Here is a 21,605-nt window from a genome sequence, read left to right as displayed (position 1 = left end):
GTGCTTAGAACAATCTGGCACACTCCACATTGGTATATGTGTCCTAATGCTTTCTGAATTTCTGTAAACATGTACTGTCTCTCCTGACGCTCCTCTTCAAAAGACTACATTAATTAGCCCACTAGTATGAGCAATTAAGGAAGTCTGACCCTTGGGCCTGCATAATAATAACATAAAAGTAGTTAACAACCTGTCATCAGCTGGTGCAAGCTGAGAAGCAGAGTGGCACAGGAGGAATAGGTGTAGCTAGTGATGGCTCAGGAATCACAAGAACTTTTTTTTCCCCACTTTTATTTCACTTCCAACCAAGAATTTCCCTTCCACTGTTTTCACTTAAAGGGCCAGATCCTTATTAGGTATACATTGGCTTAGCTCCCTTGACTTCAGTGGAATTACGCCAGCTTGCACAAGCTTGAGGATCTGGCCCAAAATATTCCAAAGCATGTAACGTATGCAAAAACTTAAAAACCTGTGATTTCAGTAGATTTTTTTCCCCATACTGTAGTGCATCTGGATGCCAACAATAAACACTATGGAAGGCTCCTACGTGCACTTTCTCCACTGGGAGTAAACCCTACAAGGAACAGTCCCGTTGGTTCTGGAATGCTACTCTTAAAAGGAAAGAGCATCTTAGTTGCAATTTCCTACCCTGAGGGCAGCGGGGATGGTACACAGAGCAGGTCAGATCCATCCTATAGCTGTGCTCTGCTCAGCTCCCATGGTAGAGCATGACACATTACAGTGAGTAGAAGTCAGGGTGTCCCTGGAAAGAAGAGGGAGATTGGTGACTGAAAAACTGTTTTGGTCCTGCCTCCTTCTGCTTCCTCTCAGAGCCCCTTCTGTGGCAATATTGTTGGCAGAGGGAGTGGGTCTTATTCCAGTGTCTCCCACTAAAAGCAGGTCTGGAGGATGAGGGGGTTGGCTCCCTTCCCCTCTTGTTTCTCTCTGGGCTTTCTGTTCTCTTCCTCCATCTCTTGCTGCTAAGTATTAGGAAGTTTCCCTGGTCTCTGCCATCCCTCATCAGTGCAACAGGATTTGGGGTGTGCACCACAATTCTTCCTCTCCTCTCATTCCCATAAGTTTGGGGGATCTAGGGTACTGTTCCCCTACCCCAGAGGAGCAGCAACTGGGGTGTCTCTTGTTGCTTCCTGGATGGATTCCTAGGGGCTCCTTCTCAGGCATCAGAACAAAAGACATGGTTTATTTTTGCTTTGAGCCTAGAAGTCTCCTAGAGGCCTTTGAAACATCACAAAAAACTAGCCTCTAATTTGGGCTGCCTCTATTTTTGTTTTGATCTCTCAAGGAAAGCTGGAGGGACTGAGCACCTCTAAGTTTTGATGCCAGTTTGAGACCTGCAAGATGTGATTTTTTTTCTCCAGTGGCTGATTTTGAAAATATTGGCCTTTTTATGGATTTATTTTAGAATAACAACTTTACTGGATGGTTAGTACCCCTGCCATCCATGAGAGTGAGTGAGGCTCAGGGTAAAACTGATGTAGTTGCCTTTTTAAAATCTTTGAAATGTTGTTCTCATCATTTTTCACTTCCACTTTCTGTCCAGGACCTGAATTGGAAGAGCCCAACATTGTGGGTATGGTGAATAGAATAAGCAAACCTTTTATTATCTCTCTCTCAACTTTAAAAATAATCTAATAGACTTCTCTGAATGCTTTTAAAACTTAACCCCCTCTTCAGCCTACAACTTGATGCCTGATTTTATTCCAGGACTACATGAAAAGCCGTGGAAAAAAAAGGGGCTTGCAAAGGAAATACAGTTTGAGGTTGAGCAGCACGAATGGCCCTGCAATAATTATAGCTTACTATAAAGAGTATCTCAGGGAAGCTTTACTCTCAGCATTTATTTTCATATCCTTGTTCTTGTTTGTTCTTCTCTGGCAGCACTCACTTGATGGCTCAAACCTGTTGTAGCATATTGGAAAGAATATAAAATATGAAGTAATAGTCTTTGGGCTAATACATTTTCAAAAATGTTTCATGCCTCATCTCTCATGTAAATTCTTAGGTTGCATTCAGCATTCAAAATGTCATTCATATTCATGAAGGAAAGAGGGCTAAGATTCATTACTTTCACTGGTAAGCTATAAGCACTGTCAGGCATGCCCACCAGGGACTGCATCAGTGTTTTCTCCATGATGTTCCTATCATGGGGACATTATGACCAGAGGAGTGGTTTATGGACACATGATAAAAGCATGTGGTCTGTTATTTTCTTACTTCGTAGACTTCTGAGAATCCTTCCATTCCTTCTGCATTTTTAACCCTATTCAAACTCACACCCTCAAGGTTCTTCATTCTCACCCGCTAGCCTTCCAGCTAAAGAGGCCTGACGGAGACAGTCTTTGGAAATCTATTAGTGCCATTCCTACATCAGTTGGAGGAGTCATTGTTGAGAATAGTCTGGTACTCTGTAGCATTCCCAACCCCTAACAGTCTGGAGGGTGGAGAATCGAGACCCGAGCATCCCAGCTGGCAATGTACAGCTCTGTCACTAGGTCAGTGGGCTAACCCCTGATCTGCTCATATATGCAATGATGAACCCAATTTACAATCAGCAGAAAGGGAAAATAATCTTAGTTCTGAGACAATTGATGAAATAAACAATGCCAAACTGCCTTCTGGCAGATCCAAAATGCTGAAGTGTCAGATACAGTTTTTATACATGGGCAGTACAACTTGGAGAGCTTGTATTTTTGTTTTATAACACTTGCTGTTACATTCATGTTTTTTCATATACTAACTATTGGGTTTTTTTTCCTTATGGTCAAGGTGATGACTTATGAACAGTGGATTCCACCTCGAGTTCACGGTCTGACTGAGCCCAGTAACAGTGAAATGGTGAGTTGTGATGAGAACTTTTGTATTTTTCCTCAGATGAGAATGTTCTGCAAGAGTGGATAGTTTGACTATGATTTCTTTCACTGGATTTCAGATCTCAAAATTTTGAAAGCCCTCTTTCCAGATCTACAGTATTAGTGACAGTCATTATATCCTTTATGGAAACAGAATTTCTAATTCCTCTTAGGTGTTCTTTCCTCATGGAACCACACATCTGTTGCCCCCACCATCAGCCCTGCTTAGCTGGGCCAAATGGAAGGTTGAGGCCCAGGGTTAAAATAGCAAGGTCAGGGTTGCTGCTGCCTTTCTGCTGCACCAGCAGTTTCAGGGCTCAACACACCAATATCTGAACTGCTGGCATTCAAAGTGTGGAAATCTCTATTGACAAGCATTGTGAGGTTGATCCATTGAGCAATATTTTTGAAATCTGAAATGAGTGTATGTTGTGCCTCCTTTACGATGGCTGTTGTTGGATGCTACTCTGTACTGTGTGAATGCTTGTGCTCTGTAAGTGCCTCATCCTACATTTCCTGCACCAAAGTGAGAGCTGAAGGCATGCCAAATCTCTCAAGCTCAATCCTTACGTAACTACCACTGTGCTTTAATTAGACTGTGTTGGCAGAAATGATGCAGACCCGACCTCCTATTCTGTCTTTGTCTTGGCGTGGAGGATTATGCATATGAGGAAGCAGGAAGGAACTTCGATGTGTGACTTAATTGGTGGGGAGAGTGCAACAAGGTCTGTGAATTACTTGCTGATAACATCAGCATTGGCAATTAATCATTTGTAATCAGGGCCGCCCAGAGGATTCAGGGGGCCTGGGGCAAAGCAATTTCAGGGGCCCCTTCCATAAAAAAAGTTGCAATACTATAGAATACTATATTCTCGTGGGGGGCCCTGTGGAGCCCGGGGCCTGAGCCAAACTGCCCAACTTCCTTCCTGCCTCCTCCTCCTCCTCCCCCCCGAGGCAGCCCTGGGAAAAATAAACATTTAAAAACTTCCGCATCTCGGCACAAACCCAGTTTTGAGAACTTCTTTTCAAGTCACCTTTACAAGGTATCACTGGTTCTCAGCATCATCTAGTGCTAAAAGGCATTAAAGCTCATTAAAAGGGTTGGACAAATATTTTCTGTCAAAACTTTTTTTGGATCAAAAACTAGGGGTTTTTAAAAAGCAGAAAAAAATCACAATGTCTGCTTTCCTTCCTTTTGCCTGGTGATATTCATCAGTTTTGTGGACATTTCCACACCATTCAGAATCATCATATGTAATTTGAGGGCTGTGATATTTGGGAGCCATAAAGGTGAGCAGCATGCGCACAGATCTAGGACTGATGGGTCTCCTGATTTTCCTGTGAATTTTTTTCTCAGGTTGCCCTCTTGTCATCACATATAGGACCTCAAACGTGCCGCTCGAGACTCGCCTTCCAAAGCCATTGCAGAGATGATTAATAATCCTCATCTTGTTCACTGATCCAAAGTGCTTGGCTATGATGCTGAACTTCCTTGCTTCTCAAAATCAACAATAGAACACCTGTGTAGTACATTATAATGTTTATTATTTATTCTCATTTTTATTTTGTTTTTCAATTAGGTTCCAGAATCAGACGATAATAAAGCTGAATCAACGGGAACATTAAAACGATTGCAGAAATTGGTCCGAACCAAGAAAGCCAGTATACATAGTTTGGATGATGTCAAACATGTTTTGATACCTCTCAGTAAGTAAAGAGCCATTTTAGTGTACTCGCACACATTTGGAAAATGTCACTTTACTGAACAAAGGTATAAATGATCTTGCTTTGATCTGGGCTGGGCTGTCATTCAAAGTCACTCGAGATGCTCCTTTCAACACCTTAGATGCCATACCAAATGTCACTGCACTGCAATGATATCATAACACAGGTGATATGTGGAGAATTATTTCCCATTACATCAGTTTATATTTAGTAATAAATACTGTTTCTTGCAACTGAGGGGGCTTGTGGGGAGTTATCCTAAATAGCTGAATAGAACACCCAGGCTTTCGTCTTGGGGCCATTGTGTTTTATATCAAGTTTCTCAGCTTTATCTCACACTTTACATGAAGAAGGCAAAATGCACAGAAGAAAAGATGATGTTTATCAGTCCTTGAGTCAATGGCAGTAGGAGGTGCTAGAGAACACAACAATCTGTGACACAAAAAGTAGGTTATTGTTGCAACACACCTGATTGCTTGGAGTATCCCAAAGTTGATGCCAAGCAGGTATTCTAAAGCTGATGCTGAACTCAGGTTATTTTCAAGTGCTTTCACCAGATCACCGATCAGATTGTGTAGCCGTTCTTAGTCTAAAGTGCACGCATTAGCGTAGGCATATGGTGCATTTATGTATAGGGTTATTTTTAAACTAATCCCAGCAAAATGAGTTGAGACCTTTTAATGAACTACTGCCTCAGCCGGATCAGTGATGCAGTGAAACCACATGAGGAGATTCAGGGTTCAGCAGCTACTTTGAGATTTCCATGCATAGACTATGAGTAGGTGAATTATTCAGGAAAATATTCTGGTCTCTGTCAATTAGTCTCCTAAACCAAACTCATGCATTGTGTGAGTATTGTATCACAATGAGGTTTGTTTAATGAAGTCACCATATTCAATGCAGAAATTACCATTATAATGCCCTGGGGAACCAGCAAAATTCTCCAGGCTTCTGAGGGAGCAGCAAGACATTTTATCAAATGGAAAATAAATCCTGCTTTGGCTCTAGAGGATAAAGTCCTTGACCGATTAATCGGTCTTTTCTATCTCTCTAATTGCCATTATTCTTTGAGTTTATAGAGTTTTTTATTGCTTTCAGTATATACAACTCATTGGGCAACATTTCAAGTGGTAGCAAACATTCTGACTGCAAATGCAACATGTTGTAAAAAGAAAATCTTTTCAATTCTTAAAGATCCACCTCAAGACTCCTGTCTCTCTGAAGAGGAGGAGGAAGCACTGATTTCCTGCATGAAACTAACCAAGTCCCAGGAAAAGAAGGTCTGGAAAGACAATGCTAGGCGAAAGGAAGAAACTGAGACTAGAGCAGATTTTATTTCTGCTTCGTTGGGAAGATCTTATACTTCCAGACTGAGCAATATAGGAAATATTTCCATCCATTCAGAAACTGAATTTCAGCTATGGAGTGACTGGAAGCCCTTTCCCAATAATCAGCTCTGCCCATGTGATTTCGTGATCTCAAAAATAGAAAAATGGGAAAATTGTACTTGTTGTTCTCATCATCCGCATCTTACTTGCTCCGTCACTGATGTGGATCTTCCATATTCATGGGTAAGTGGTTTCCTTTGCAGTTAAATGTGTCAGCAGCGGAAACTTATTGAACATCAGCATAAGGGTCACTAAAATTTAGCACCTGGTTATCAAAAGTGAAATAATGAGAGGGGAAATTCAAAAGGTCAGATTCAGATCTGATGTGAACAGGTGAACTCCATTTGAGTTACGCCCACTTACACCAAGTTTGGATTTGGTCCAGGATATACAACTTGCAACAACATAAATACCAATGGTGTAGCATTTTAATATTTTACAGCACTGTGTGATCTACCAGGGTGTTTAAACTTAGGATCTTTTTATATGTCTGTACAACAGTATATTGGGTCCTTTAGACATTCTCATACGGCGTGATCCAAAGCCCACTGACGTCATGGGAGCCTTTCTATTGACTTAATGGGGTTTGGGTCAGGCCCTTAGCAGTCACTGCGATACTAGTAATGAGCTCCAAAATTCTATCCAGAGGAATATCAGCAAGCGGTGCAATTGCCAGTGATAATGTTTGTGCCCTTTGTATCAGGAGAGACTTGATTTTGAGGAAACTTTTGTGGCTCTCGGGGATTCATGCAGCCAGTGCTAGAGACACAGAGTTTGATCTCCATTTGGAATAAGCTTTTTAAAAATTGTTTTAAGGGTTGTTTAAGGCTTCAAAGGCCCAGCATGTGCCTGGATTGCATGGGGATGGAATGGTGCCGGGAGCCTTCCCTTCCTTTCCCTTCCCTTCAAATTTCAGCTCCTGCGCTTTCCACAGAGTAGGGATTGTTCCCTGCTAGCATCTACAGAGCTACTATTTTCCGAAAGAGGTGCTGGGAAGAGCCAAACAGTGGCCTCTAACCTTCACTGTGCCATGCCTATTTACTTCTATTGCACTCGGGGTAGAGTCTGGTTCTCAATATGCAGTGAGCACAACCCTGAGGGAGCAGAGGCTGCTGCTGCCATCAGCTGGTGCAGTGGCCAGAGGGATACCCAGGTAACTGAAATGTTAGAGCAAAGACTTCAGCCTTGTTTTGGATTATATTGAAGACAATGTGAGGTTTTCCCATTTTGCCTTCAATACATTTTTTTGTTGGGAATGCTGTGGACACGCCTCACTTAATATGAACATATGGTGGAAACATCAGTGTCCTTTCAAAAAATTCTGTTTAACTTTTCACACAAACACTGTGGTGGTGGTATTCTTTACCCTGGTGAGATTTGTCCAGCCAGCGTCAAGATCAAGTGCCAACAAGAGTTGTTTTTTATTTCACTTTTTTGTTGGGGGGTGGGGTTGTTGAGCCATCTGCTTTCTTAATTAATAGTTTTCTCCCTGATTTTAATTTATCTTTGTGGGTTTAGACTCTTTAGATTCAGATTATAGAAGAGGGCGAGACATCTCATTCTCTCCATCTGCATCCTACCAACCAGCTCAGAAAAAGATTACAAGGATTAGATTTTCGGTTTTGCTTTTCAAGAATCAGTAGATGCCAGAAGTGTCTGTTTTGCATGTGAAGGGATCAGATTTAGGGATGAAGTGGATGGCAATTTCGATGATTTATCTATAACAGTAAAAATAGTCTATTTGAAAATATTGCCATCAACTCAATTTATAGTTAAGGAGTTTTAGTTTTATTGGCCTGGCTTGGCTAATATTCTCCTGCCTTTGGTCAAGTGTGAGGTGGAACAGACAGACTGAAGTAACTGTAGTACTAAAATAGATGTGGTTGTGCCCTGCTTTAATGGGGCAGGAGGAGGGGAAGGGGAACACTCTACATGCAAGAATAAGTTTCCAGGACTCATTTCAAATAGACATGCTGTCTCTGATCTAGTTTGGGGATGGGAGAGTACCTACATTTTAGGTTGGATGCAGTGTCATCCAACCACGCCTTGGTTATGTACGCAAACTTGGGGACCTCAGCTTTACTTAAATCATGAATGGTTGGTGCCTAATTAAACAGTGGTCTCATTAGTCAGCATGAAAGGAAGACATGAATCTCAATCTGACACCTTCCTGAGAGATAAGGAACAAAAAACCCCAATGGAACCAAGACTAACTCACTCCAGGTTTTCTCTTCTGACTACTTCTCCTGCATTGTCTCTTCCTACCCACTACCTCAAGTTTCAAAACCAAGTGCCTCTCTTCCCAATTCTTCTCATCCCCATGCATGGCAGCATTGTTGTATCTTCTCAGCCATTTTAAGATGGCCTTCAAAGTGCTACAACTGGGTGCCAGAATAAGCAGCTCTAAGACGGACAACAAAGGATACTCATCTTCTGTCACAGCAAATCTGCACCTCACTGACCCATTCTATCCATTGAGATCTCTCACAACCACTAAATCATAGAGAAATCCCAACCACATGGAACCCCTCAAACTCCTCTAGCTAAATTTTCCCGTGTCCTTCCTAATTCAGTCCATAGTAGAAGCATGCCTTGCTCCGATTCTTTCCTCTGTGGGTGTCAGAGAGAGAGAGAGAGAGAGAACTGGGATCTCATGTAGTGTCTCCAGCTTTATTATTATATGAAGGCTCATTATGTAGCATCAGAGCACTTTCAGATTTCAGTTCTGTAATAATGTAATATACAACCACATGGATGAATAGCTTCATTATCAGTCTATAGCTAAAGCACCATCTGTGCCTCTTCCACACGAGTTAACGTAGACACAGAGCGTTTTTCTGCATTGTTTTCCCATTGAAACTATAATGGGAAATAGAGCTAAATTTTGCTGGGGACAACAAACCACTTTTGTAGCTTTTTGGAATCTCAAATGGTTTCTGTGAGCAATTATTGATATCAGCGTGCGTCCTGGAAAGATGTTATTCATAGGATCTATTATTCCTTCCTCCTTAAGAGAAAGTTTAGTATACTTAAAAGATGTACTGAATGATTCTGCAAAAATTAAAAGGTACCTATAGACACAGTGCTGCACGCAACACTACTTCAAAGTGTGTCAAGTAGAGAAATGAGTGGTACAGCCCAGTGTAAAACATTGTAATGTTAAGTGTCAGCTGAAAAACAAGGGGAAATAATGATCAGATGCCAGCTAAATAAGCACTTAACCTTTATGAGGGTGGGAGTTCCTTTTTTTGGCTCTCTCGCTCTTTCTCAAGCTATTCCACCAGCAAAAGACTACGTCAGTTGTTTGTGGCTTAGACTTTTCTTAACACTTTGTGGATTACTAGAAACTCTTCTTGTGCTATCAAAAATTTAGAAATCTTGCTATCCAGACAGGACAATCGTCTACTTAGAAGTGCCACATCCGGAAAGCAGTGATCATAGCACTACGGCTAGCCTCCAGTTGTTAAAAAAAACACAAAAGTTTTGTTGTTTGGTATTTTTTAACATAGTCCCATACACTGTATTCAATACAGGATAAAATAATTGCTTTACAAAATATGTTATACTATTTATTTATTTATAGAAGTATTTTGATCTTGGACTTGGACAAAACAATAGCCCAGGTATTTCTTTGAAGTATATCCTTCTAATGTCACACTTGCGATACTAATATATTCTTGGCTGGGTAACCTTTATAAGACATTGTAATGGACCATCATGTGGGGTGCTATCATGAGTATTGTGGTAGACCAGAAGTTTTCAGACAGCTGTGTGGCTAGCGTACTGTGACCGGGTCCCCGGGGTGAAACCTGGACTGTGGGACTGCTGACTCCACTTTCCCACCAACATGGACTGGCCCTCACACTGTGATGCTGATGTCAAGTTACAAGCCTCTGACAGGCACTACCCGTACACAGCCATCCACAGGTAGGGACATACCCAACTATGTTACATGAATGATCTCCCAGCCACTCATGAACCAACAATAAAGAGACACCAGGCAATTCCCCCCAGCTTCCCAGCCTGGCACCCCAGAACTGTACTTTGCCCTGGTCAGAAGCCTGGCCAATATAAGTTCATTACCCAGTCTGCCCTTCCCTCAATGTGGAGAGGACATACACCAGCCTTTGTAAACTGAGCTGAGATTTCCCAAGCACTTCAACAAGAAGACACTGTTTTAGGTAAAATATAAAACAGATTTATTATCTACAGAAAGATAGATTTGAAGTGATTATAAATGGTAGGTTTAAAGGTCAAACTTTGTTACCTTAGGAAATAAAGACAGAAACATTGATTCTAAATCCTAAACTTTTAGTCTATGCAAGAGTTAAATTATGCAGCTTTTCTCACCCTGACATTTGGTACAAGCAGGTTACAGTTTCTCAATATACAGACTGGGACTCTTTTCCAGCCTGGGACCAAACTTCCCTAGTTTAAACTCTTTGTCTTCCAGATGTGTTTCTGGGTATTGAGATGAGGGGGCAGAGTGAGGCCAAGTGATGATATCACTTCTCTTTTATGCTTTCTTCAAGCTTGCTGGAAAGATATTTGTTGTGAAGTGAGTTAGTCCACCCCCACGGTGTACGTGCCTTCTCCGAGAAGTTTCTAGAATAGTGGATTGTGTATTGATGAGCTGTTAATCACCTGTCTGACTATTGATGGCTACTCCTTTGATGCAGCTGAATGACTGGCTTGTGGGTGTTCCTGATCTCACAATAGATTTCAGTAATATTTATATATATATATAAGGCATACTTTGTATAAAACACAGCATAACTGTATGCCAGTAGTTACTATGGGGGTTCCGGGGTGCTACTTTGAAGTACAGAATGTCATACATACCATGTACATTGTTGTGAAAGATGGTGTGGTCCACTGTGTAAATTTATTAGGTCCCGGTTATTACAACAGTGGCTTATTCTTCCCCATCTCCCAGACGTCAGCTGCAATCATGCTCTTCTTCCTGGCTCTCGCCCCCCAACACCCCCTGCAGCAAGTTCTTGGCTGCTTCCTCCAGCTTTTTTACTTGCACTCTGGCATTGTCTCCTGTTTGTCACTTTTGTCCATGATGCAAAACCGGTATATGTATCACTGCTGCTACAATGACCAGTGTCTCTCACAACACACCTTTCAAGATCCATGAGTTCTACACAAACCTATCACAACATCCAATACACTATGTGCCCCAATAACAACTATGTGGGTGAAACCAGACAATCAATACACTCTCAAATGAACTCTCACAGAAAAATGATAAGACAAAGATACTACATGACCTGTGGCTGACCACTTCACAAAGCGATCACTCTATATCTGACTTCTCAGTCCTCATTCTCAAAGGAAAGCTGCACAACACTTTCAAAAGACAAACCTGGGAGCTTAAATTCATAACTCTGCTAGATACTAAAAACCATGGACTGAACAGAGACATTGGATTTATGGCTTATTACAACAATCTGTAACCCACTAAATACCAGAGCGCCCCCCCCACACACACACACACCCCTACAAGCTTTTTCTCCTTTTCCCCCCCTGTGACTGGAGAGGTGTTAATTGGCCACTTCACCTTGAATGGTCCATTGCAATATGTGTTAACAATTTGTTCCATCTTATATTTATCTGTGGCACTCTCAGGGTATGTCTTCACTAACAACGTAAAGCAGTGCTCTAACGTGGCTGTGTAGTCACGGCATCAGCACTGGGAGAGAGCTCTCCAAGAATTGTAAAAAAACCACCCCCACGAGGGGAGTAGCTACCAGTGCTGGTGCACTGTCTACACTGCCACTTTTCAGCGCTGAAACTTGAATTGCTTGGAGTGTGTTTTTTCACACTCCTGAACAAGAAAGTTTCAGCGCTGTAAAGTGGCAGTGTAGACAAGGCCTAAGTACATGTCCCAGACCTGAAGAAGGGCTCTGTGTAAGTTGGAAAGCTTGTCAACACCAACAGAAGTTGTTCCAATAAAAGATATTACCTCACCCTTCTTGTCTCTGTAATATCCTGGGACTGACACTACAGCAGTGCATACTTACTGTTCCTGCTCATAATGGTTCTTCTAGGTGCTACCTATTAGTTAAGTTCTGATGTGGGCCCCTGGCTATCTTGTGGTGACCAGTGACCCGATCATTATCCTCCAGGTCATTGTAGTGGGTGCAGAGCATCCAGTAATGAACAAACAGAGAAAAGAATATGCAGTTGTGCTGCAAAATTTATTTTAGGAAGTCGAAAGCTTCCAGTTCTGCTTTTTGGCTGTCTCAAACCCAGGGGACATTTAAGAGAAATATTTCTATATCATTGCAGACAAGTTGGTGTTTCCTGCTGAGCAGAACTGTGGGCTTTTTATAGTTTTTTGGGTGTGCTATTTTTGTAAGATAAAGGGCCATCAAATTGGTTTGGGTTTTTTTTACACATCTTATCCCTTTTGATGGCTACAGGCCTGCCTGTCACTTCAAAAACAATTCCAGATTAAATTTAGAATTCTTAATTGGCATGCATGTAACTGTCATATTGGGAAATCTAAGAAGATCTTTTCTGAAATATACATTTTAAAATTGGATAACTAAAGAGCTGGGTATTATTATGATAACTGTAGTTATCCTAATTTCAGGAAGTAGCTAATATTTCTGAGCTGTGGCTATTACTTATTTTTATTACAATAGCACCAAAACATGCTAAACTCTACACAGGAAAAAGGGCTAGATTTTAGTGGTTTGAGCATTGGTCTGCTAAACCCAGGGTTGTGAGTTCAGTCCTTGAGGGGGTCATGTAGGGATCTGGGGCCAAAATCTTTCTGGGGATTGGTCCTGCTTGGAGCAGGAGGTTGAACTAGATGACCTCCTGAGGTCCCTTCTAACTCTGGTATTCTATGAGTCTATGAGGTGTAAATCTGTGGTTTCATAGGAGCTATGCTGATTTATACCAGCTGAGAATCTGGCCCACAGTCTCTGCCCAAATCAGTTTACAATCTAAAAGACACACAATCTGAAGTGTGGTTGCCAGGGCTACGACAGAGAAAACAGTCAGGATGATGTTAGGTGTTTGTGTTGTATTTCTGTGCCATGCTTATTTGACTGGGTTGTTTGTGGGTGGAAACTATCCCACTGTCCCTCTAACTAGTTTTTGTTAATTCCTGGCTAAAGGCTCTCTACAGACTCATTATGATAATTGTTTTTTATTCAAACCCACTAAAATCCTAGCTAAACTCTCCCATTCCTCATGATCACCCTCCTTGTGCCTTCAACCCAGCCTCTCGCCCTGTGTCCTAGCCACAGAATTAAGTGACTAATGCCTTCATGATGTCCTGGACTGCAAAGTGTGATGGTGATCTGATGGGAGCAGGGGACATGTCTAGAATATCTATTGCACAATCCAAAGGCACGTACAATTTGCCTGCTTTTGGATTTTGGTCCAAACTCAAAACACATCCTGTCGTCAGACATCACTGGCATGGTGCTCTGTTCTGTTCAATGATGATAACAGTCGGCTGCGTGTAGGTGTGTTCTCCCTGTGTGCTGTCCCAGCTCTGCGCAGATAGCTGGCACAGCAGATCTTGAGCAAACCGCCGAATGACCACAGACTCTAATAAGGTACGAAGGCACCCGGCCAGGTTTTTTGTCAAACAAAACGCAGTCTCTAGCTCAGATGTCTACAGTTCTGCTAGTACATATGTGCTCCCTGACAATGGATCAGCTCAGTCAGTGGCCACTGCCCCCTAAACCAGACAAAGACAAATGCTCAGGGATGCATTCTTATACAGGTACTGTGACAGACCCAGGCCAGTGGGGTACAGGAGTCTGGTAGAGGGCAAATATACTGGTCACTGGATGAGTAGTTTTCTGTTCCCTGAGTGACCAGAGCAGGGGCTGGACTAGAGTAATCAGGAACCTGCTAGAACCAATTAAGGCAGACAGGCTGATTAGAACACCTGCAGCCAATCAAGGCAGGTTAATCAGGGCACCTGGGTTTAAAAAGGAGCTCACTCCAGTTAGGCAGGGGGGAGCCAGAGGAGAGGAAGTGTGTGTGAGGAGCTGGGAGCAAGAGGCACAAGGAGCTGAGAGTGAGAGGGTGTGCTGCTGGAGGACTAAGGAGTACAAGCGTTATCAGACACCAGGAGGAAGGTCCTGTGGTGAGGATGAAGAAGGTATTTGGAGGAGGCCATGGGGAAGTAGCCAGGGAGTTGTAGCTGTCATGCAGCTCTTACAGGAGGCACTATAGACAGCTGCGATCCACAGGGCCCTGGGCTGGAACCCAGAGTAGAGGGCGGGCCCGGGTTCCCCCCAAACCTCCCAACTCCTGATCAGACATAGGAGGAATTGACTCAGACTGTGGGGAAGATCACTGAGGTGAGCAAATCTGCCAATAAGCACAGGACCCACCAAGGTAGAGGAGGAATTTTGTCACAGTACTAACAGGTTACACATCACTGAACGCATTGAGGTACAGCCCCTCTACGCATTAGGGTGCTGCCTTTCTCCTGGTACAGGTTGTTTTGAACAAACAAGTCTATCCATTATATTGTCTATCCATTGTATTGTCCTTTTGACTTTGTCTTTAGGCTGGATCTGCCTGTTCCTTGTTATCTCTGTGGGATGTGTTCATACTAGGCTGTTCTGGTGCCGTCCTGGCATATATTCTTTTAGCAGCCTTCCTCTTGCCAACTCCTGTGAGCAGGGCCTGCCTCTGGCTCACAGCCTAACTTTGATCTATGTTAGCAATGTCTTGACCATTACTTCAGTTCAGGCCTCAGGCTTCATACCGGGCCTCTGCTACCAAAGGTTTATGTCTCAGGGCCTCATCTTACTACACATCCTAGGACTCTCAGAAATGTTGTTAAGGTGTTCTAATCTTGTGAGGGAATGGGGATGATTTATACCTAAATGTGGTGTCAGTTCCCTGTGAAATGTGTGGGATTTGTGTTTGGATACTTAAAGGGATGAAAAATCAGGAGCTGTGACTGGTTCGGTTAGAGTTCGGGGTTCCTTTAAACTTGAATCAGAAAATAAGGTCTTAGGTGAACCCATTAGAATTGAAACCAAAGATCTGCATGAACCCAGCAAACAGAAACTACTGAGTTTCACATAGCTTTAATATTTCCAAGGCTTTGATATCTGCAGCCCTTGATTTTGTTGCATATCTGTGTCTGTTTGTTTAAGAAGTTGTAGTAGCTATAAGTTTATAAATGCTTTTTGGCTCGCTTCAACAGAATACAGAAAATGAGTGCAAATCACCACTTAACACACGCAGCCCAATGTACTTAGGCTCTGTGCCAGCAACTAAGTGGGTAATGGGGAGGGTGCAACTCACCCCACGATCCATGGGTGTGACACTGTAGCACATCTCTGCAGACACTATTAAGCCTCTGGGGCTTGAATGTCTGCTGAGTCCCCTCTACATCACCAGTACAGTAATTTTTGGCCACTTTTCTGCATAGTCATTATGGGCCAGGCTGCAACATCTCCATTTGCATTGGCCCGTCTCCCTCTGTAGTTACGCTGCTCACACAAGCCCACTGTGGGACTTAGGGGATGTGGAAGAGATGGTGCCCATCCCTCATCACCAGGGTGAATCTCACTTTATGGTTTTGGGTATTTTGAAATACCTTGCTGAGATTTTTGGAGCCACCTAAGGGAGTTAGACACATTATCCATTCATTTTAATGGCAGATATGTGTGTAAATGACTGAGATTGGACCATTTCTTTTACGTTCCAGGACCGTATCTTGAAAATTTTGTATTGCTGGTGCTGCTAAAATAGAATTATAATTAAGAGATTGTATTTACAGTAAGTATTTTTTTTAAATAAAACTGCTAATGTCAGTTGTACTGTTTCACTGACCGCTTGTTGTAAGGGAAAGTTCCTGTTTGCCTCTGTTACCAGATCTGCTGGCTTTGTTTCCAACATAGTTATTTGGTTCTCCTGAGCTACAGTCAGTGTTATATCCTTGGGGCAGCCGGTGTAGGAAGCAATCACTTGAGGCCAGAGAGCAGACAGCTACCAAAACCTCCATTTTATTTACAGATTACAGAGAGCTATCCCTTAATAGTCTAACTCAGTTGCCATAGTAACAAAACCCATGACAACCAAATACACAACATATTCCTCCCCCCCTAATAAGAACATCCCCTAAATAAAACACACACTAAACTAGAGAAGGAGGGTAGACTGCCTCCATTCCCGGCTAAACCCTGGGGATTATTTTGCCCCATAACCATGGGTTCGCCCTAACTAAAGATCCAGCCGATGAGGAGGCCTTCTGTCTCTAGGTGGATTACGGCGAACTTCTGGTGTTGTTGCACCCGAAAGTACTAGGGGCTCAGGGTCCGCAGCATGAATAGGTGAGGAGGTGGTATCAGCTCGTGCTGGGCAAAGGGGTATCTCAGCTGCCGGCAGTAATGGAGGAGAACAGTCAGGAACAGGTGCCTCATGATTCGGTGTCTCACCAGGAGGGGTGAAGTCAGACCCCTCAACTGCAGATGGGTCCTGAAGACTGGCATGACCTGGCAACAGCTGATCTACATGTCGCCGCCAGGTAAGATTCTCTGCAGTCCGGACTGTATAGGAAACAGGTCCTGTTTGAGTGATGACTGTGGCCGGGACCCATTTAGCTCTGGAAGTATAATTCCGAGCCAAAACTGGCTGTCCTGGGCTAAAGGTTCGGTCTTTTGCTCTGGGTGCCCGTCTGATTACTTGATATTGCTGCTGATGTTGCACAGTTTGTCTGGGTTCAGAAGGTTTCAGCAGATCAAAGCAAGTGCGCAGCTGTCGTCCCATCATTAGAAAGGCTGGGGAAGCCTGGGTTGTAGCATGAGGTGTGTTTCTATAGGAAAGTAAGAAGGTATCCAGACGCTTTTGAATGGAGTGTTGTCCCTTTGCTGATTTCAAAGCGTTTTTCATTGTCTGCACAAATCTTTCAGCTAATCCGTTGGTGGACGGATGATATGGTGCTGACATGATGTGGTGTATCCCATTTGCCTTCATAAAATTTTGAAACTCCTGAGAGACGAACTGCGGTCCGTTGTCGCTCACAAGTTGTTCTGGCAGACCAAAACGACTAAAGAGTCCTCGTAGTTTTTGGATAGTACTCTCTGCAGTAGTGGACTGCATTATAGAGACTTCTGGCCATTTAGAATGGGCATCTACTGCCACCAAGAACATGCTTCCTTCAAGGGGGCCAGCAAAGTCAACGTGAATACGTTGCCAAGGGTTTTCAGGCCAGTCCCATGGGTGTAGGGGTGCCCACTGGGGTGCATTTCTTACACCCTGACATGACATACAAGCTTTTGCCTTCTCTTCAATAGCACCGTCCAATCTAGGCCACCAAAAATAGCTTCGTGCAATTTCCTTCATGCGCACTATTCCACAGTGACCGGAATGTAGCTGTTCTAACATCTGTGATCTCAGGGGTGGTGGAATAATGACACGCCTCCCCCACAACAAACAACCAGATTGGACCGATAACTCCATCCGCCTGGACATGCAGGGAACAAGGTCGGGTGAGACCGGAGAGGTTTGTCAAGATTTTCCATGCATCACCAGGTCCATAACTTGGGATAATACTGGGTCAACGCGGGTTGCCTTCTTTATCTGAGTAGCAGTGATGGGTGTATTCTCTACCTGTTCAAAGTAGAAGATTTCCTTTTGGGCACTATCTTGATGTTTGACCGGTAAAGGCAACCTTGAGAGGCCATCTGCATTGCCGTGCAGAGTGGATTTCCGATATTTGATTTCATATGTGTGTGCAGAAAGTATCAATGCCCAATGTTGCATACAACTAGCAGCTAATGGGGGAATGCCTGTGTAGGGTCCAAAAATTGATGTCAGAGGTCGATGGTCTGTAAGAAGAGTAAACTTTCGCCCAAACAGGTACTGATGAAACTTCCTAATTCCAAAAACAATTCCTAATGCCTCACGTTCGATTTGGGCGTAGTTAGTTTCTGCTTTGCTTAGAGTGCGTGAAGCAAAAGCAATAGGTCTTTCTTCTCCCGAAGGCATAATGTGTGACACGACCGCTCCCACTCCATAAGGGGAAGCATCGCAGGCCAATTGCAGGGGTAAGGATGGATCAAAGTGCGTTAGAACTTCAGAATTTAACAATGCATCCTTAGCTTTGTTAAATGCAACATCACAGGCTTCAGTCCACTTCCAGGCCTTGTTCTGCCCAAGGAGCTCATGAAGTGGTTTTAGCAGTGTGGCTAACTGTGAGATGAACTTTCCATAATAGTTCAGTAGTCCTAGAAATGAGCGTAGCTGGCTTACATTTCGAGGTGGGGGAGCCTCCACAATAGCTTTAACTTTTGCAGGGGCCTTATGAAGACCTGCAGAATCGATGATGTGTCCCAAATATTCAACAGAGGGCTTGAAGAATTCACACTTGTCTTTGCGAACTCGTAGGCCATACTCTTCCAGTCTTTGTAGGGTAGCCTCTAAATTCTTTAAGTGATCCTCTTCATTTCTTCCAGTGACCAGGATATCATCCAGATAGCACTGAACTCCTGACAAGCCACACAAGATCTGGTCCATAGCCCTCTGGAACAGGGCGGGAGCCGATGTGATTCCGAAGGGTAGGCGACAGTATCGATAAAGCCCCTTATGAGTCACAATAGTCAACAGCTCTTGGGACTTTTCATCGACGTGCATCTGTAAATATGCTTGACTCAGATCAATCTTACTGAACTTTTGTCCCCCAGCCAGGCCTGCGAAGAGGTCATCGATGCGGGGAAGTGGGTATTGCTCTGCACACAACACTGGGTTGACAGTGACTTTAAAATCACCGCAAATCCGGAGAGAGCCATCTTTCTTCACTATTGGAATGATAGGAGTGGCCCATGAGCTATGGGTAACTGGTATTAGGACTCCATTGGTGACCAGGTGCTCCAGGTCTGCTTCAACTTTTGGCCTGATGGCATATGGCACAGTTCGGGCTTTCAGATATTTTGGTGGACTGCCAGGTTTAATGTTCAATGTCACAGTGATTCCCTTCATACTTCCCAAATCATCTCCAAAAACAGCAGCATGTTTCCTTAGTATAGGGGTTAGACTGGTTTCTTCTTTAGTCATCCGGTGCACTTCTGCCCAGTTCAGCTGAATCTTACCAAGCCAAGACCTACCCATTAAGGCTGGGTAGTTACCTCTCACCACAAACAGTGGCAATTTAGCCGCCTGTCCATTGAGCTCCACCTTAACATCAATAGTGCCCAACATGGGCACAGCTTCACCTGTATACGTCTTCAGAACAGTTTTTGTTGCCTTAAGTGGAAGATGCTGTAGCTTTTCCTTATACACAGTCTCAGGAACCAGCGAGACAGCTGCACCGGTGTCTAGTTCCATGCATATAGGTTTGCCCTCCAATAAGGGGGTTACCCAGTATTCATGTGAGCCCGCTGCCAAAGACAAAACATGCAGAGGCACTTCCTCTTGTGAGGAGGTGTCACCTTGATCATCCTGGGTCTGCTCTAGGGTATGCAAGGTTCCTCTTTTTGTCGGCCAGACCACAGGCCTCTTTTTCTTTTGTTTACAGGCATACTCAATGTGTCCCTTTTTGCCACAGTGTCGACACACCAGGTCCTTACACCAGCATTCTGATGCCTGGTGACCCAGCTTACCACAGCGGTAACATTCTTGACTCTGCACCGTTTTGTGGGTCAGTTCTTGTGACACTTTTTGCACCCTAGGGGATGCACCGATGTATTGTGCCTCCCTTGTAGCCAGTTCCATGGAGACAGCAATATCAACAGCCTTCTGTAATGTAAGCTGAGCCTCTGTCAGTAGGCGCTTCCGTATAGCTTCACTGTAGAGGCTACACACTAACCTGTCATGCAGGGCATCATTTAACATCTCTTTAAATTCACAGTGTTCTGCTAGCTTTTTTAAAATGGCTACAAATTGTACAACTGTTTCATCTTCCTTTTGGTCTCTTTTGTGGAACCTATATCTTTCAGCAATTACCAGTGGTTTTGGGGAGAAATGAGACCCCAGGATTTCCACAATGTCACTGTAAGATTTAGTCTCAGGCTTAACAGGGTGTAGTAAGCTGTGTAGCAGAGAGTAGGTTTTAGCCCCTACAACAGTTAAGAATATTGGCACCTTCTTCGCTTCTGTAATGTCATTTGCAATACCAAAAAGCTCAAAACGCTCAGTATACACATGCCACTGCTCTGTATTCTCATCAAAAGGCTCCAGGGGCCTGGTCAGAGTAGCCATGATTTTTAGTTTCACTTTCACAGTCAGTGCAAACAAGCAGCTTTTTTTCTTTGTTTGGTCTTTACCTTGACTTCTACTTCCTTCTGTTACTGGAGCCAGCACCAGGATCCCATCCTCGTCGCCAGTGTTATATCCTTGGGGCAGCCGGTGTAGGAAGCAATCACTTGAGGCCAGAGAGCAGACAGCTACCAAAACCTCCATTTTATTTACAGATTACAGAGAGCTCACTCAGCCGGTTGAAACCGGCTGAGCTATCCCTTAATAGTCTAACTCAGTTGCCATAGTAACAAAACCCATGAAAACCAAATACACAACAGTCAGAAAGAAAGGGAAGTGATTCCTGAATTGCAGTCATGGAGCTATTTGAAGGAAAATATAATAGTTGGGAGTGTTATGTGGAAATTCAGCATTTCGTGTGGTTGGCCTTTGTGAATGTTATGAACATTTGCAATTAAAAAAAAAAAGATGAAGGACTGATACCTGCTGCATGAAGCATGATTGAGAGTCAAATTTTAATTAAGCTAAGTGCAGCTGCTGACAAAGTACTGCCAATGGAACGTACAACTTCCCCTTGGCATCTTCTAGAATTGTCAAAACGATGCAGTAATGCATACACAAGAAAATTAAATGTTGTCTGGCTAGTATTTTACATACGTATGCTATTATAATGCTGCCTTTTCTTGGATCATTTTCTGTTGTCAGTCTGGTATTTTATTACTGACTTTTGGGGGATTTTTCAGAAGAACAATCTTTTTATGGCAGATCACCTCTCCTCTGATTTTGCAAAATGAAGCAGCTCTTCTGAAGAACTACAGAGCTATCCTTGGATGTTATGCTTTGCTATCACATTAAATTCCTAGTTTTGACCAATGAGCCCACACCGTTTAAGGCTTATCTCCCTATGGAAGCCTGTCTCTTTAGATATAGTTCACCTCTGTACAGAGGGCTTAACTGCTGCAACTTGTCCCTCTGCACAGGGGTAAATTTTACACTTATGGCTTGATGTTATGCGAGGCCTATTACAGTCAGTGGCAAGTGATGCAGGATCTTAAGGTTCAGGCCTACGAAGTGCTGATTCTGCCCCTGATTCAGGAAAGCATTTAAGTATGTGTTTAAGTCCATCTTTATTCAGGAATACATTGAAGTATATGTTTAACTGTAAGCATGTCTTTAAGTCCCATTGGATCCTAGTTATTCTCTTTATTGGACTGATTTATTTTTACGCTTTAAAATTTTGTCCTCAAACTTATGGTTTAGGATAGGTGCTTCATAAATTGTATTGTGAATACAGAACTGCAGAACTAATGTAGAAATGGAGGAGAAGTCACATGATATCAGTGCTGAGCAAGGGTGTGAGAGGCGCAGAGAGGATTTCCAATGCTAGGATAATGTGATAACAGAGAAGGGGGGGAGGGATAGCTCAGTG

General features: G+C 43.2%; 1 protein-coding gene across 3 annotated transcripts in view; it reads left to right on the top strand.

Moving 5' to 3' along the window:
• Positions 1–21,605, top strand: part of SAMSN1 (SAM domain, SH3 domain and nuclear localization signals 1) — a 119,743-nt gene that overhangs the window by 50,655 nt on the left and 47,483 nt on the right. For all 3 annotated transcript variants that reach the window (XM_045010777.1, XM_045010784.1, XM_045010795.1), the window contains exons 7-9: positions 2,788–2,856; positions 4,451–4,577; positions 5,790–6,166. In XM_045010777.1, coding sequence (XP_044866712.1) covers positions 2,788–2,856; positions 4,451–4,577; positions 5,790–6,166 — 573 coding nt within the window. The remainder of the gene's footprint in view (positions 1–2,787; positions 2,857–4,450; positions 4,578–5,789; positions 6,167–21,605) is intronic.

Source organism: Mauremys mutica, chromosome 1, assembly GCF_020497125.1.
Source record: "Mauremys mutica isolate MM-2020 ecotype Southern chromosome 1, ASM2049712v1, whole genome shotgun sequence".
Lineage (NCBI taxonomy): Eukaryota > Metazoa > Chordata > Testudines > Geoemydidae > Mauremys > Mauremys mutica.
This window is presented reverse-complemented; position numbering and strand designations above follow the sequence as displayed.